We start from the raw sequence: 17,105 nt of genomic DNA, 5'->3' as shown, positions 1-17,105 counted from the left end.
GATAGAGATCTTATAGGTGTTTGTCTGAGGGGTTGGAGCAAATGCAGTTGTATCATAGAGCTTGGCTGTAGACAATGGATCGTGTGGTGTGGTCTGGATGAAAGCTGGAGGCATGTAGGTAGGAATAGTGGTCAGTAGGTTTCCGGTATAGGGTGGTGTTTATGTGACCATCGCTTATTAGCACCGTAGTGTCCAGGAAGTGGATCTCTTTTGTGGACTGATCCAGGCTGAGGTTGATGGTGGGATGGAAATTGTTGAAATCATGGTGGAATTCCTCAAGGGCTTCTTTTCCATGGGTCCAGATGATGAAGATGTCATCAATGTAGCGCAAGTAGAGTAGGGGCATTAGGGGACGAGAGCTGAGGAAGCGTTTTTCTAAGTCAGCCATAAAAGTGTTGGCATACTGTGGGGCCATGCGGGTACCCATAGCAGTGCCACTGATTTGAAGGTATACATTGTCCCCAAACGTGAAATACTTATGGGTGAGGACAAAGTCACAAAGTTCAGCCACCAGGTTTGCCGTGACATTATCGGGGATACTGTTCCTGATGGCTTGTAGTCCATCTTTGTGTGGAATGTTGGTGTAGAGGGCTTCTACATCCATAGTGGCCAGGATGGTGTTTTCAGGAAGATCACCGATGGACTGTAGTTTCCTCAGGAAGTCAGTGGTGTATTGAAGATAGCTGGGAGTGCTGGTAGCGTACGGCCTGAGGAGGGAGTCTACATAGCCAGATAATCCTGCTGTCAGGGTGCCAATGCCTGAGATGATGAGGTGTCCAGGATTTCCAGGTTTATGGATTTTGGGTAGCAGATAGAATGCCCCAGGTCGGCGTTCCAGGGGTGTGTCTGTGCGGATTTGTTCTTGTGCTTTTTCAGGGAGTTTCTTGAGCAAATGCTGTAGTTTCTTTTGCTAACCCTCAGTGGGATCAGAGGGTAATGGCTTGTAGAAAGTGGTGTTGGAGAGCTGCCTAGCAGCCTCTTGTTCATATTCCGACCTATTCATGATGACAACAGCGCCTCCTTTGTCAGCCTTTTTGATTATGATGTCAGAGTTGTTTCTAAGGCTGTGGATGGCATTGTGTTCTGCACAGCTGAGGTTATGGGGCAAGTGATGCTGCTTTTCCGCAATTTCAGCCCGTGCACGTCGGCGGAAGCACTCTATGTAGAAGTCCAGTCTGTTGTTTCAACCTTCAGGAGGAGTCCACCTAGAATCCTTCTTTTTGTAGTCTTGGTAGGAAGGTCTCTGTGGGTTAGTATGTTGTTCAGAGGTGTGTTGGAAATATTCCTTGAGTCGGAGACATTGAAAATAGGATTCTAGGTCACCACAGAACTGTATCATGTTCGTGGGGATGGAGGGGCAGAAGGAGAGGCCCCGAGATAGGACAGATTCTTCTGCTGGGCTAAGAGTATAGTTGGATAGATTAACAATATTGCTGGGTGGGACACGGCTGCTACTCTGAAAACTATTTGCTAGACATGAGTAGAATATTGGAGATTAGGGTTCCTGGATAGGGTGACCAGATGTCCCGATTTTTGGGTCTTTTTCTTATATAAGCTCCTATTATCCCCGACTCCCTGTCCCGATTTTTCACACTTGCTGTCTGGTCACCCTACTCCTGGATTTTATCCAGGCTCTGTAGAGAGAATGTGGTGCATTGGCTAAAGACAGGATAGATAAAACATATTTATTTGGCACATTCAATCTGAAAGGCAGCATGGATGAGTGGACAACACCTGGGTCTGCCATGCTAGAGACCTGGGTTTTATTACCAACTCTGCCTGAGGTGACCTTGTGTAACCTCTCTACTTATTTGTACAGTGGGAGGGTCTTTACTGATCAAAGCCTCAGACCCCAACCTTTAAAGGGCTGTGAAGTGTAAGAAAATAGAAACAAAAGTCAGTAGAGGTGACATTTAAACTAATGGTCCAATGGCTTCCCAGCTCAATGCATTTTTGCCCTAGACTACAGCAATATCGGTAGGTCTGTCTCCCTCAGCCTGATTTAACAAAATGCAGAATGTCCTGTAATATCCAGTGCACTGAAGAGGTCCGCCACTCTCTGCCACCGCTCCTCTTAAGCAGCAGGACAAGAAAGCATCCCTCATTGTGCCAGTGCACTGATTCCTTACAATTCTCAAATTGAGATGCCCCATAGCACACGGGGCCATTAGGAAGGGCCACTGGCCCAGTGCACTCTCTGGGACATCTGAGCCCCAGTACATGAACAGGAGAGTAGCAGCAGGATTGGGACAATTGTTTCCTGAAGACCCTAATCTGGAGTAGGGGGAGTAAATCTATTCAGTTAGATAGGAGATGGGAGCCCAGCTGGTTCCCTCTCAGATCTACAACGGGGCACCAGCTGGTCACCATCTGAAAACCCTGGATGTGATGGTGAGAGGGGCTAATCTCTACCAGTGCTATAATCTCAAAATGCAGCTCCAGACATGGGCAGGTCCAATAACTTGATGAGGAATTAGATATGTCACCTGGAGAGAGCCTGGAGAGTCCCGTCTCTTGAAAGGGGGATTTGCTGAAGCTGACAGAGGGTTATGGTGAGTTTTCCTTGGTCTCACCAAGGGTAACTCTCTTTCTGGTTTGGACGTGAAGAACAGGCACAAATAGCCCAGAATATGCATTATTTTATAAGTACTATAAGTCAAAATAAATAGTTTCATTTTTCTAGGACTCAATGACAATAATGGAAGGGCTAGGAATGTCTGGCAATATGAATTCTTGATGAACAGCTCTGGCTGTGTCAGGTGAGATACTGTGTTCATTTAGATCAGACTATTTTAAAACGTGTAATTTCTTTCACAATTCAAGTCTAACTCCTTCCCTGACGAAACTCTCATAAGGTTTTTTTTATTGATTTATTTAATTTTTTTTACACACAGTTGTACTTCATTATGTTCAATACAAACTGTTCTCATCACTTACCAGAAAAAACATCCGCTGCTGTAAACCCTTTCCAGACAACTTACTAAGACTGCCCAGTCTAATGAACTCCTGTAGGAAAACAGACATAAAACAAGCATGTCAAGTATCCCTTCTCAATATCTTGTCGAAAGTCTGTAAGTACTTAGTGTCAGTACTTGATCGTATAGTTATTAAGGCTGTTTTCACACACACTTCAAATACTTACAATTCAAATCTTATTTACAAGGTAGTCTCTTTCTATTCAGAGCTGCCCTTCCACTTCCTGACATTGATTACTTCAAACACCTCCCTCTTCCATCAGCTTTGAGTTAATAGATTATTAAAATCAAACAGCTGATTAAAATAAAAAGGTCTATGTTTATTCACCAGCATCTGGCTACCCTCCTCCTTGAAATATCATGAATAATGTGGTGTATAGCTGACGTGGCTCTCGTTGTAAGCACAAAATCAAATCATCTAAAGGAATCCATTACAACAATGGGAGAAGAGGGAGATTTGTCTGGCAACATGAATTCTCCTAGACAAGCCGTGCAGCTCATGTCATGCAATACAGCACATTCACTTAGATCAGACTATTTTAAAGCCTGTAAGTTCAGGAAGAGAGAGCTCTCTCTCAGTGGAACCAAACTATCAGAGAGCCAGGTTTTCTGGGATTATAGTGAGTTGCATCATTCGCTGTTTTGAACTATGAAATAATTTCCTTTTCCACATAAAGCAAATCAAAAGCTTTCATTTCCAGTCACTCTCTCTAGCCTGTTTCAGGCAGTTCCTAATGGGTTTTGTATGGACTTTCAGAGGCCAACACCCATGACACTTGTGTACAAGCAAAGGACACAAAAAGCAGCAGGACAGTCTGTAAAGCACCAATAAACTAGCTCATGGAAGATTCCCCTCCCCAGGGGAACACTCCAGTTTACACAGAGTTGCTGTTGCTTGTATACCTAGCTTGGGGACTTTTGGCAGCCAGCCCAGAATATTATTATTTATTATTATTACTAAACATTTATATTGTGATGCTGCCTAATGGCCACAACCTGTCTGGGCACCATTGCAGTTGGTGCTGTACAATCACTAAGAAGAGACAGTTCCTGCCCCAAAAGAGCAATCTAAAAGTAGAACAGTCCTGAGAATGTTTTATTTTACCATAGGCATTGTTGCAGAATGGCCCAAGGGTAAAGTCACTTTAGTCCCCCTTCCCTGAAGGCTGCTCAGACACAGCCTAGGATTGGATGTGTGCTTTGCCACCGCCAAACTAGGACCTGTGATCCACAAGTCAGGTGAATGAGAAGTACAATACAACCACCCCACAGGCAACAGCACACAGCCACAGGTGGTAATAATGTTCTTCAGCCTTCGCTTTCTAGTGCAAAGACTGAGGTGGTGTCTACACTGCCACTTTCAGCGCTAAAACTTTAGTCGTTCAAGGGTGTGAAAAAACATCCCCCTGAGCGACAAAAGTTTTAGTGCTGAAAAGCACCAGTTTGGACAGCGCTCCCAGCGCTAAAGCTACCACACCTCATGGGGGGGGGGGGGGGGTTGTTTTGTTTTTTTGTCACCGGGAGCGCTCTCCCGTGGCGAGAAAGCACGTCTACACTGCCCACGACACAGCGCTGCCGTGGCCGCGCTGTAACATGGGCAGTGTAGACATACCCTGAGCCCCAGCCTGGGAGTTAATCGCATGGGCTAAGGGAGTGGTGAAGGATGGAGAGGCAGCAACCACCTGAACACGTGCCAGAGGGTGGCAAACAAAGTAAGCTCTCTGACTTGGCACGCAAAGCATCTCCTCCCTGGCTGCTTTATGGTTTCACTCCATACAGGAACAAGACAGCATTTAAGTATACGACATCCCTCTTGTTCTCTTTGCTCTGTCCTTGGACGGAACAGGGCAGCAAAAAGTGAAATGGATATTTTGTCAATTTCAGTTAGTAGTCACGCTGCACATGAAGTGAAATACGTTGGGAGACAGGTGAGAGTCAGAGAAGAGCAGCAGGGGTGCAAAGCACTGAAAGGAAGAAGCAAATGACGGTAATTACACCAGCGATTAGATGGGGAAGACAGTGAGAGAATCAGATAAGGAGAATCAGATAAGGAGCAATAAAGGAGTAAACAAGAAAAGGGAGATGAAAAAAGACCCAAAATGAGGACCCGCCTACAGTGATCCAGGCTTTCACTGTTGCCATGGCAGACTTCGGCCACACACTCCCCACTGTATTTTCCACTGCATGCGTCCGATGAAGTGAGCTGTAGCTCACGAAAGCTTATACTCAAATAAACTTGTCAGTCTCTAAGGTGCCACAAGTACTCCTTTTCTTATTGCGAGTACAGATTAACATGGCTGCTACTCTGAAACACTATCTAACGTGGCCTATGAAAGCCATACGGACACGTCAGCTGCTTAAACATGCAGCCGTCCATCTTGCAGGTAAGAAAGACCAGGAAGAGCACAGCACACCAGTGCTCTACACTGGCTCTCCAACCGATTGCACCTCGAAGTCCTTGTCTTAGTCTTTAAAGTCTTAAATGGCTAGAACCTAGCTAGCTTAGAGCTACCTTTCTTCAGCACCCCACCTCAGCAGCAGACTCAGAGACATTACACCTCCTGGTCCCCAGGTGGAAACTCTCAGGGGCTAGCGATAGGACTGTCTTGGTGGAGGGTGTTTAGCTGTGGGATTCCACACTGCCAGGCTGCCACATGCCTTACCACATTTAGGACACAAAACACAAAACATCCCTTTGTGCAAGCTTTCCCTCAGTCATGACTGTGGAAGAAAAATGGCCTGGCTGATGACAACCATCAAAAATGACCTTTTTAGTGATGCAGTACAGTACATAGATACCACAGACAGACACAAACAGGCAAGCAAAGATAGACACGTTAACTATGCTCAGAAATCACAGTGATGGGCACAAGAATCTGAATAGACTAGAGCCAGTAAAAAACAGAGAGGAAGAGAATTAAACTGAAATAAAGGAGAGAAATTCCCATTTGTAACATCACTGAACATATTTATTTAGAAAAGCCTGTATAAAACAAGGACTCAAAAATTATCTTATCCTGTTATATGTGGACTACAGAGACAACTGTCCCCAAGGCTAAAGTGACATACTGATTCCTTGTTTCAGTGCTTGCCAGTATGGAAGAGATGAGTTCCTCCACCACAAATGTCTTATAGTTAAGGCTGCAAGTCTGTCATGGAGATCATAGAAGTTACGGACTCCGGGACTTTCCGGGATCTCCGGGACTTCTGCAGTAGTTGCTGAATTTTTGTTTACTGCCCATGACCTGTCCATGACTTTTACCAAAAACACCCAGGACTAAAACATAGCCTTACTTATAGTCCCTTAGGGTCACTGGATTTTAAAAATCGTAGATATCATGGTATTGTAACCGTGAGGGTCCCAACCCAAAATGGGGTTGCGCCGGGCCTCGGCTCACCAGGCTCTTGCAGGAGGATCACGATATTGCCACCTTTACTTCAGTGCTGCTGCCTTCAGAGCTGGGAAACCAGAGGGCAGCTGCTGGCCAGACACCCAGCTCTGAAGGCAGCGTCACCCCAGCAGCAGGGCAGAAGGGTGGCAATACCATACCATGCCACATGCGCTTCTGTGCTGCTGTTGAGGGCAGTGCTGCCTTCAAAGCTGGACTCCTAGCCAGCAGCCATGGAACTTCCTGCAGCCGGGGGAGGTTCCTGGAGATGGGTCTGACCTGGCCTTGGAGTGGTTCATGCAGAGGAAGGGGAAGTCCTGTCCCTCCTTAGCACCTCCAGGACTAGCAGCAGGAGCACAGGGCTTGGGGGTTAAAGGGATCTTGTGCAGGCTGTGGGGTGTGTGTGAGAGACCACGGCACCCCCCTGACCACGGGGTCCTGGGTGGTCGCCCACTCCCCCATCTATAATGCCAGCCCTGTCCCCACCACCATACCAGGCCACCTGACTTCTGCGCTGCAGCTGGTATTGCCACTTCCTTCAGAGCTGGGCTCCCGGCCTGCAGCCTGCAGCCGCCCAACTCTGTTAAATCTGATCTCCCCTGCAATAGCCAGATTTCACAGGGGAGATCAGATTTCACGGTCCATGATGCGTTTTTCATGGCCGTGAATTTGGTAGGACCCTAACTATAATATTACTGCCTCTGTTCCATGTGATGCTCAAAATTTCCTATAACAATCCAAAATTGTATACAAAATAAAGCCCAGAAGAACAAAGCAGAAAAGACATAATAAAGAGGATTGTTTCCCTCTCCTTTTACAATCAATAGTTTGCTCCGACATTATTGTGTTTACATTTGATTTACAGTCTTTAGTGAAGGAAAGAGGGTCAGTGCTAGGCGAAACTGCATACTGTGACTATTAGGGTTAGCTTGACCAAACTCCAGTGGCTTTAGATATATCATGGCCGCATCTACACTGCTACAAACTGATAGCATGGCCACATTAAAGCAGTGTTAAAATGGCCCAGGCTAACATGATTTAAACATAACTTACCTGGCCAAGGGGATGGGGCAGAGAAATTTTATAAACTGTGATTTAAAAGAATCCAACAGACTTCAAAACCAGACCTCATGTTCCAAAGCTATTTGGCTGATAATTTCAGAGCCAGAGCTCTTGGTCTTGAGTGAAACTCTGTCACTTACCCTTCCTGGGATTGCCAGATTATCAATGCCTATCAAATCTTTCTTGAGTTCATGCAGCTTCTGGAAGTTCTCCATCTTTATCATACTACCATGGAGCTGAGCCACCATTTCAGAAATCTCAGCCAGAGCAGCTAGGTAAATAAAAACAAGGATCTTTTCAATGCTCGTATCAGACTTACAAGCAGGTACATAATATTTATTCCATCTGTGGCTCACGCACAGCACCCTCCCAACAAGACTGTTATAATTCTCTTTCTCTAGTATTTACTCTAACTGGCTTCAAGTTGCATACACAGATTCACGAGCTTCTTTTACTGAGGGTGGCAGCACTGAAATAAAGGTAGAGGCAATGAACACAGACAGAAGCCTGCTTTTACCTAAGCTTTCCATGGGCATTCGACACTTTAGACCTGTCTTTTTTACAGTAACATTCAGAGCGATTGGTTTTCAAGGAGAATCAACTCATGGCACTGATAAGAGAATGAACTTTTAAAATAGTACCTGAGGGCTCCACAACTATGAGACTTCAAGGGAAGTGCAGAGAGCTAGCTAGAATTCACACCTCGGCAAGGCTTCAAACATGCTAACATTTGCAGGCAACCAAAAGCCCAAAGACAGCCAAGAGAGGGGCATGGGTTGCCTTCATGTGTGTTTTTTTAATGGAATTCACACACCGATTCTCTTTTAAAATACTTTTAAACTACCTTCTCCTGCAGCAGACACATGTGTTTTGGGTGGCGGCCCAGAAGTAGAATCAGAAGGTGGATTTTCAATGAGATGATATGATCTCCCTGAACAAAACTTACTCTTGTCAGAGGCTGCTCCCAAGGACTCTATTGCACTGTCAGCATTGAAGTATCATTACTGCTGATGGAGACAGTCTTGCCATGTTTCCTCTCATTTAAAACATTTGTTAAATCATCATAGTTTCTGCATTATCAATAGATTAATAGTAGGCCCTTTTCTAATCAATTTCAGTTCCTATCTCTCTCATTAGTCTAAATATCTCCGACACAGCTCATTAAATGCATCTCCCTACCCATCACATCACATGGGATCGCCCCCATATTTAGAAATTTGGTGAAATGGTTGCATGTTTTTATTTCTACTACCACAGACTGTTTGTAAATCAAGGACCCGTCCTTGCCATACCTCCAGCAATGATAGAAATAATCTGATCAGTGGCTTAAAGTGCAGAACTATTGTTGTGCTCAGTACCAGGTCTACAATAGCGTCAGTGGGACTATGCCCACACTTGGAAGGGGCCCATAACGACTACATGCTGCCCCACAAAGGGTTAATCCAGCTCTAGCCCTAGCCCTAGCTCTAGTCCGCCAATGTGGGGTGGGAGTTGTAGTTTGCACAACGGGGCTTTAGGCTTGGGCCCTTGGACCTCTACCGCCATCGGGCTGGCACAGGGGAGGCTGGTTGTCTGTGGCCCCTGGGGCTGAGGCGGGGGTGATGACAGTGGGGCTGGCTGCCATGCCCCCTGCCAGTGGGAATGCCCAGAAATTTCCCCCCGCACTCCAGGGAGGGGAGGAGGTGTAGTGCGGTTTGGGGGGAAAGGTGGATTGTGGGGCGAGTCTGGGTGTGATGTGGGAGCTGGTGGTGACTCTGTATGGGGGTGGGGTAGGAGAAGCAGGGTGTTAAGGTGGGGGTTGGTATGGAGGGGCAGTGGGAGGGAGGGGAGAGTCTGGGTTGAAGGTGGGGGTTGGCTTTGGGTAGGGGCGGGGGGAGAAGGGTAGAAGGGAGGGAGGTGACAGCCCTGGGGTGAAAGTGGGGGGATTGGCAGGAGCAGGGAGATTGAGGAGAGCCCTTTGTGTGAAGGTGGGGGTTAATTGTGGGTGGGGGGGGCAGTAGGAGGGACGGGGGAGAGTCCAGGTGTGAAGGCTGAGGTAGGGGCTTGAGGTGGATTGTGGTAGCCTTGGTGGTAAAGAGTGTGTGTGTGTCTCAGTGGCCCTTTCTCCCTGCAAAAGATGGACATCAGCAATCTTCCTCCCCATGCTCCACCCAGTAACTTTACTGTTTCACTTCAAGTCATGAGGGGTGGTGAGACAAAGGGAGAAATAGGTTAAAGAAAACTAACTTTTTAAAAAGTTTTGTGAACATTGTACCAAAGTAGAAAATCCAGCTTTCGAAAAATGTATTTACGAACCCTAACTTTGGGTGGCGGAGGTGATGGTGGGGAGATGCAGGTACAACTACACTGACTGCTACATCCCGGCTTCGTATGGCTTATACGTGTGCTAATTAAGCACTTGTGTTCAGGGCCCCCAGCAGGCCCTGAGTGTTTAAACAAAAAAGACAAAACTAACAAACAACCCCCTCCCACACAAATACTCCAAATTCAAGAATATTCTGGGTATATTGATGCTAGCCCAATTTGTTCTCTATGGGCTGAGTGGAAGTCTCAATCAAGTGTGGCTTCAAATATCTTATTTTGTTTTTGAATAAAGGTTTTCATCCCCATCCCAGCAGTACCAGGTATACTATGGGCGTCGTTGCGCCAGGCCCACACTTGGTATGGGCCCATAACGACTACATGGGGGCTCACAAATGTGTTTGGCGCCGGGCCCACAAAAGGTTAATCTGGCCTGGTTGTGCTTTATTATTATTATCTCTACTACTGTGTTCTCTCCAAGGACTCCAATATCCAGTCATTAATGGTTTAATTGAAAATGTAACCAGGCACACGGCTTCAACCATCCTCAAATATTTATAGGTCTACTCTAAAATGGGGGAGTCAGTTTTACAGCAAGGGATTTCTGCTCTACAATGAGGACAAAGATTTAGGGTGGGATTTTTGAAAAGCAGCTAACTTATTTAGGAGCACAAATCCCCTGGAAAATCATACGTAAGGGCCAAGGAGAAAAAGGAGCCAGGAATCAAGTCGTCATGAACAGAGGCAAAAGCTGGGCAAGAGGCAAAGGTCATTGTGGATTCTCCATCACCGACCATTTTTAAATCAAGACTGGATATCTTTCTAGAAAATATGCTCCAGGAATCATTCTGGGGAAGTTCTCTGGCCTGTGTTATACAGGAGCTCAGACTAGATGATCAGAGCCTTAATTCTGACATTTCCTGACTTTTGAGTGCTTGACTCTGCAAGCTGAACACTCTTTTAATGTAGTTTTTTGGATGCAATATTATTTATACTACAGCATGCCTAGTGGTTAGAATGGGGGACTAGCTATCATGAGACTGTGTTCTAGTCGGCTGCTTCTAGAATTAGATTATTCCTCCCCATTCACCTCTGGAGTCTCTGAAGTCCACATGGTTTGGTGGGTAGTGTTTGCAGAGCCTTTCCATTATCTGCTTATAGTGCATGAGCCGGTGCAAAGGCCGGAGTAGGAAGGTATTGAGGGGCAGGTAGCAGACTTTCTGTAACTCAAAGTCCCTGCACAAGGTCTCCAGCTTGCGAGAGTTCTTGATTCCATTTTCCAATTCCATCAAAACTTCATTGTGTTTCCGCAGATGAACTGTCAGTTGCTTAAAAACAAACAGAAAAGAAAAGAGGCAGAGACATTAGCAAACGCACTGCACATATGGGATTCCAAGTCATTTGATCCAAATATGTTCCTCTATAAAATCTAGCTAATATTGCTGCAGTTTTTTGCAACACAGTCATTTGCTCTGTGCAACACTAACGTTCTGTCATTAACCTACAAAATAAATAAGATGGAAAATCCCACTCTGTCCAGAATTAATTTAATCTTTTCTGCCAATTCTTCCCTTCCCCTGACCTTCTCTGCATCCCCTGTAAAACAAACAAACAAAACTAATTGAGGCAGACAGTCTAGCAGCAGCCAAGGAATTCCAAGTTAAAGATATTACGCTGTACTTAGCTCATGCTTTGCATGTATCTTGGGGACGAACAACAGCATGGAGTTAGGAAACAAATGTAGATTGGGCTCTCCAAAGAGGACTAAGGTAATTAAACATCCAACTGGCACTGACTTTCCCAATTCCTTAGGCCCCTTTGATGATCCTATCTGTAACCAATTGGAATGCCAGCTTTTGTTCATTTATTTATTATTAAAGAGCAGCTACAACTCCTGAAAAACTCTGAACACAAACACACAAACACAGGTGCATTCCATAGCAAAACACCTGCGTTACAGCACTTCATATTTTCTGCCCCTGGGTTATCATCTCATCTACATAACGCTAGGTGGGCAACTTCAGAGGTGACTTCTTTGAGGGGCTCAACAAGCATGTGGACAAGGGGGATCCAGTGGATATAGTGTACTTAGATTTTTCAGAACGCCTTTGACGAGGTCTCACACCAAAGGCTCTTAAGCAAACTAAGCTACCATGGGAGAAGAGAGAAGGTCCTCTCATGGACTGGTAACTGGTTAAAAGATAGGAAACAAAGGGTAGGAATAAACGGCCAGTTTTCAGAATGGAGAGAAGTAAATAGTGGTGTCCCCAAGGGGTCTGTCTTGGGACCAGTCCTACTCAACATATTCATAAATGATCTGGAAAAAGAAGTAAACAGTGAGGTGGCAAAATTTGAAGATGATACAAAACTACTCAAGATAGTTAAGTCCCAGGCAGACTGTGAAGAGCTACAGAAGGATCTCACAAAACTGGGTGACTGGGCAACAAAATGGTAGATGTGGCCCCTTAGAGACTAACAAATTTATTTGAGCATAAGCTTTCGTGGGCTAAAGCCCACTTCATCAAATGATGAAGATGTGGGTGGGCTTTATCAAATGATGAAGTGGGCTTTAGCCCACGAAACTTATGCTCAAATAAATTTGTTAGTCTCTAAGGTACTTACAAGTACTTCTCGTTCTTTTTGCTGATACAGACTAACACGGCTACCACTCTGAAAATGGCAGATGAAATTCAATGCTGATAAATGCAAAGTAATGCACATTGGAAAACATAATCCCAACTATACATATAAAATGATGGGGCCTAAATTAGCTGTTACCACTCAAGAAAGAGATCTTGGGAGTCATTGTGCACAGTTCTCTGAAAACATCCACTCAGTGTGCAGCAGCAGTCAAAAAAGTGAACATAATGTCGGGAATCATTAAGGAAGGGATAGATAATAAAACAGAAAATATCATATTGCCTCCATATAAATCCCTGGTACACCCACATCTTGAATACTGCATGCAGATGTGGTCACCCCATCTCAAAAAAGATATATTGGAATAGGAAAAGGTTCAGAAAAGTGCAACAAAAATGATTAGGGGTATGGAATGGCTTCTGTATGAGGAGAGATTAATAAGACTGGGATTTTTCAGCTTGGAAAAGAGACTACTAAGGGAGGATATGATTGAGGTCTATAAAATCATGACAAGTAAATAAGGAAGTGTTATTTACTCCTCATAACACAAGAACTAGGGGTCACTAAATGAAATTAATAGGCAGCAGGTTTAAAACAAATAAAAGTTCTTTACACGATGCACAGTCAACCTGTGGAACTCCTTGCCAGAGGATGTTGTGCCGGCTAAGACTATAAGAGGGTTCAAAAAAGAACTAGAAAAGTTCATGGAGGATAGGTCCATCAATGGCTATTAGCCAGGTTGGGCAGGGATGGTGGCTTTAGCCTCTGTTTGGAAGACAGGATACTGGGCTAGATGGACCTTTGCTCTTACCCAGTATGGCTGTTCTTATGTTCTTGATGTAAAATGGTGGTGTGAAGTGAAGGGGAGTGGATGTAATTCACATGCTGACTGGGTGGGTATCACAGCGTGGCTGGCGCCTGTGAATTAAAAAGGTCCAGATCCTCTGTGCCAGAACAAGTGCTCACACTAAAAATAGTGCTCACACACAAAGATAGTTGGGCAGCATTTGGGGGCTAAAACAGGTCAGGGAGTCCCAGTGAGTCAGAGCAGAAGGGCAGGTGAGAGCTGCCAGAGACGAGGGGATTGGAGGAGTCCTGGAAGGAAACAGAGGGCAGGAGACCACCAAGACAGATTTGCTCGCTGACGTCCCTAAGCCAGAGAGCCAGGTCTGGAGGGGGCTGAAGGCAGGAGAAACAGCAGCAGAGGGAACTGCTGCTGGCTCAAAGCCAGACAGGTGAAGCCAAGGGCTGAAGACAGGGGAGTAGTGCAGGAGCTTACCTACTGACCGCTCCAGGGCTGGAGACTGGGACCCAGAGGAACTGTGAGAGTGAGGGATGCTCCCCTGGCAAACATGCTTCCAGCAGAGGCTGTGGGGGTTCCTGCTGGGAAGAGGGGGTTGCAACTGGAAGGGCTCGGGTGGCTGTCCCAGTACAAGGACAGGAAAGGACTGAGAGTCTAGATGTGGTCGAAGGCACCAGCATCTGGTATGTGGGGCATCAAGAGACGAGATGTCTTGAGTTTTAGTGACTGCTTGCCCTCAGGTGAGAAATGGACTACTCAGACTACATTGTTGTAAGAAACCAGACCCAAGGAGGGGTTGTATGGAGACCAGAAAACATGAAGTTATTGGGTCACCTGAGATGGGAATCTGAGGCAGACTAGCTGCCATGCCGCGATCTGCTGCAGGAGGGTGCTTCAGGCAGGACTGCCTTATGATAGTGGGGTTGTAGCCGCTTCAGTCAGGTTGCAGCATAAGGTCCATCTGACTGGCCAAGTTTCCGACTTACTTTTTTAATGGGGATTTTATTAAAATTAAAGAAGGGAGTTCTGTTGTAGTTTGATGATTGATTTTATTGATGAAGCTCATTTGATAGAGCCAGAGAAGTCTCTAAATGAATAAATCTGCTGTCGCAGAAAATGAAGAAAAATTGGACTTCTGTATATTGATCTGACTTCAAAAGGCAGGGTGGCTTAGTCTAAATCTAATGTGGTGTTTGACACCTCTCCAGTCAAATCCCCTTCTCGTGATTTTGCAACAGCTTTACAGTACAGGCTAGTTTAGTGGTTTCTTGGCACACTACATGTTCATTCCATGGACATTCTGACAGGCAGAGAAGCTGAACCAAAAGGGACCCTCCTTGGCTACTATGGAGGCTGCCAGGTAGTTATTTATTACTTTTAACAACTTCTCCATGTTAACTAAGTTGACAGGGACAATTTACAGGTCTTCTAATAGGTCCCGTGCTAAGTATGAAGATTAACTGATTTTTCTTTTCTGTCTCCTATTCTGACTTCTTTGATCCAAACTGGGTTTTGATTCTTTTCTCTGGAGGCTGCAGTCTTTCTCCAGGGCTATGTCAAAGAAGGATCGTAGGGCACCAAAGACTAAACAACATCAGATTAAAGGCACCAGACACATAAGCAGAGTAGTCTCTAAATATAAGTTTACTGTTAGAGATCAACAGCTCTTTAGGAAAATAATTATACTTACTGGGAATAAGGGACTGGTGTTAGAAAGTGCACATGATGGTTTTTCCAGGTATCAGAATGTGTCTGGGTGAATGAAGCAGTCAGTGGTAGGTTTATTGAGGAAAGGGTTATGATGGCAGGTCTGTCAGTGACAAAGTGGCCTATTAGCTACAGCAGTGGATTGTGAATCAGAATTCCCAATTTCTATTTTTAGCTTTGTCACTGATTTGCTGTGTGATCCTTAGCATGGCTCTCACCCTTTGTGTCACAGCTTATCTGTCCCTAAAATTAGAATACCATGGTGACTGACTGACAATATCCTGGACAAACCTTATGGCATTAAAGATAAATTGTACTGAATTAAGTTAAATCTCATTGTACTAGGTCTAATACCTTTGAGGTCCATTGTATTAAAAAAGCAATGATGCATGTGTTATTACAGAATGGTGTGTAATTCCTCTAGGAGGAGGGGGTTGCTAATGTAATTCCTCAGTTATCAGCTCTTTGAAGCCACCCCCTGGAAATGTGCACACAAACTAGAAATCTCTGGGGACCAACAGACAAAAAAAGGATTCTTGGTGTGACGGTGCCCCCATAAGGCTTTATGGAAATATGCTTATGAATATATATATGACATAATTGGAATATGTTTTATGCTACATATGCCATGTAACATATCTATGTAAAGGTTATGATCTACTAAATCTATTAATCCTATTTGTATGTATGTATCATTTTTGTATTCAAAGTTATGAATATTGGCTGTGTACTGGCTTGATGTCTAAGTAGCCTTAGTAGAGCTTTTGGTCAGTTCCCTGAGAAAGGAATGTGCAAATTAGGTACCCAATCAAGAAACACAAAGGACAATGAATCTTGGAATGCTCCAATCCACATAAGAAATCTACCTGAGGACGTTCAAGGAAGCATGTGAACCAAGGCTGCCACCCGTAAGTTCCGAGTCATGCATGGACGCGTGACTTGCCCATGTGACTCCAAAACTCCATCCTGGAGCTGGACTTTGCATAGGAGAGAGAAGGGGGTCTCCACCCACAAAAGTGAAGTCTATTTAAACCCCTGGAAGACCCCTCCATTTTGTCTTCAGCTGGCTCAAGAGATAGCCTCTTGACCCCCAAGGATACCTGAAAGAAACTGGAACAAAGGACAGTAACTACAGGGGGTGAGAGTGATTGCTAGACCCAGACTAGAAGGTGAGTAGTCTGTAAAAGGAAGCTTACTGGAACTTCTCTAAGGGTGAGGTTTTTATCTGTATTCAGTTTCTTACTGTATTAGACACAGACTTGCATGTTTTATTTTGCTTGGTAATTCACTTTGTTCTGTCTGTTACTACTTGGAATCACTTAAATCCTACTTTCTGTATTTAATAAAATCACTTTTTACTTATTAATTAACCCAGAGTATGTATTAATACCTGGGGGGGGGGGGGGGGGGGCAACAGCTGTGCATATCTCTCTATCAGTGTTATAGAGGGCGGACAATTTATGAGTTTATCCTGGATAAGCTTTACAGGGTAAAACGGATTTATTTGAGGTTTGGACCCCATTGGGAGTTGGGTATCTGAGGGTTAAAGACAGGAACATTTCTTAAGTTGCTTTCAGCTAAGTCTGCAGCTTTGGGGCACGTGGGTCTGTGTTGGAGCAGACTGGCATGTCTGGCTCAGCAAGACAAGGTGCTGGAGTCCCAAGCTGGCATGGAAAGCAGGGGCAGAAGTAGTTTTGGCACATCAGTTGGCAGTCCCAAAGGGGTTTCTGTGATCCAACCTATCATCATGGCGTAGTCGAGCAGGATCTGTGCACAGCTGATTGCTTTGAGATACTAGTAGTGATTTTAAGTGAGTTAAGCGTGGTGGCTGGAAAACAAACAAAGTGGTTACTGGTTTGTTATTTTCTGTTTGCTTATTTCGGGTAAGGGAAATAGGGATAGAAAAGGAAGCAAAGTAAGAAAGAGTGAAGATCAGAAGAAGCTAGAACTACACAAGTTGCAAATTGCTCAGAAAGGCCGAACACTGGGCACTGGGAAAGTCTCTGTTAACTAAGAATCCCCTGAGCTCAGTGCAGCTCAGTTTCAATGAACTGCAGACGGGTGTGGCCCAACCTCTGTGTCTGTGCTGAAGCTGACAGGAGTGGAGGGGGGCCTGTTCCGGCAGGAGGGGGTTCTTTGTGGTATTACAGCTCATCGAGTGACAGTCTAAAGGAAAGACCAATGGAAACTGATGTACAATTTGCCCGGGAAAAGGCTGCCCTGGGAAAA

The 17,105-nt window shown here is 45.0% G+C and overlaps 1 protein-coding gene across 4 annotated transcripts in view; it reads right to left on the bottom strand.

Moving 5' to 3' along the window:
• Positions 1 to 17,105, bottom strand: part of FARP1 (FERM, ARH/RhoGEF and pleckstrin domain protein 1) — a 334,084-nt gene that overhangs the window by 17,600 nt on the left and 299,379 nt on the right. For all 4 annotated transcript variants that reach the window (XM_074962873.1, XM_074962880.1, XM_074962867.1 and 1 more), the window contains exons 18-20: positions 10,818 to 11,055; positions 7,567 to 7,697; positions 2,938 to 3,006 (exon numbers count right to left, since the gene is read on the bottom strand). In XM_074962873.1, coding sequence (XP_074818974.1) covers positions 2,938 to 3,006; positions 7,567 to 7,697; positions 10,818 to 11,055 — 438 coding nt within the window. The remainder of the gene's footprint in view (positions 1 to 2,937; positions 3,007 to 7,566; positions 7,698 to 10,817; positions 11,056 to 17,105) is intronic.

The sequence above is a fragment of the Natator depressus genome, chromosome 1, assembly GCF_965152275.1.
Source record: "Natator depressus isolate rNatDep1 chromosome 1, rNatDep2.hap1, whole genome shotgun sequence".
Classification (NCBI taxonomy): Eukaryota; Metazoa; Chordata; order Testudines; family Cheloniidae; genus Natator; species Natator depressus.
The sequence above is the reverse complement of the archived record's forward strand: the minus strand, read 5'-3'. Positions and strand labels throughout refer to the sequence as shown.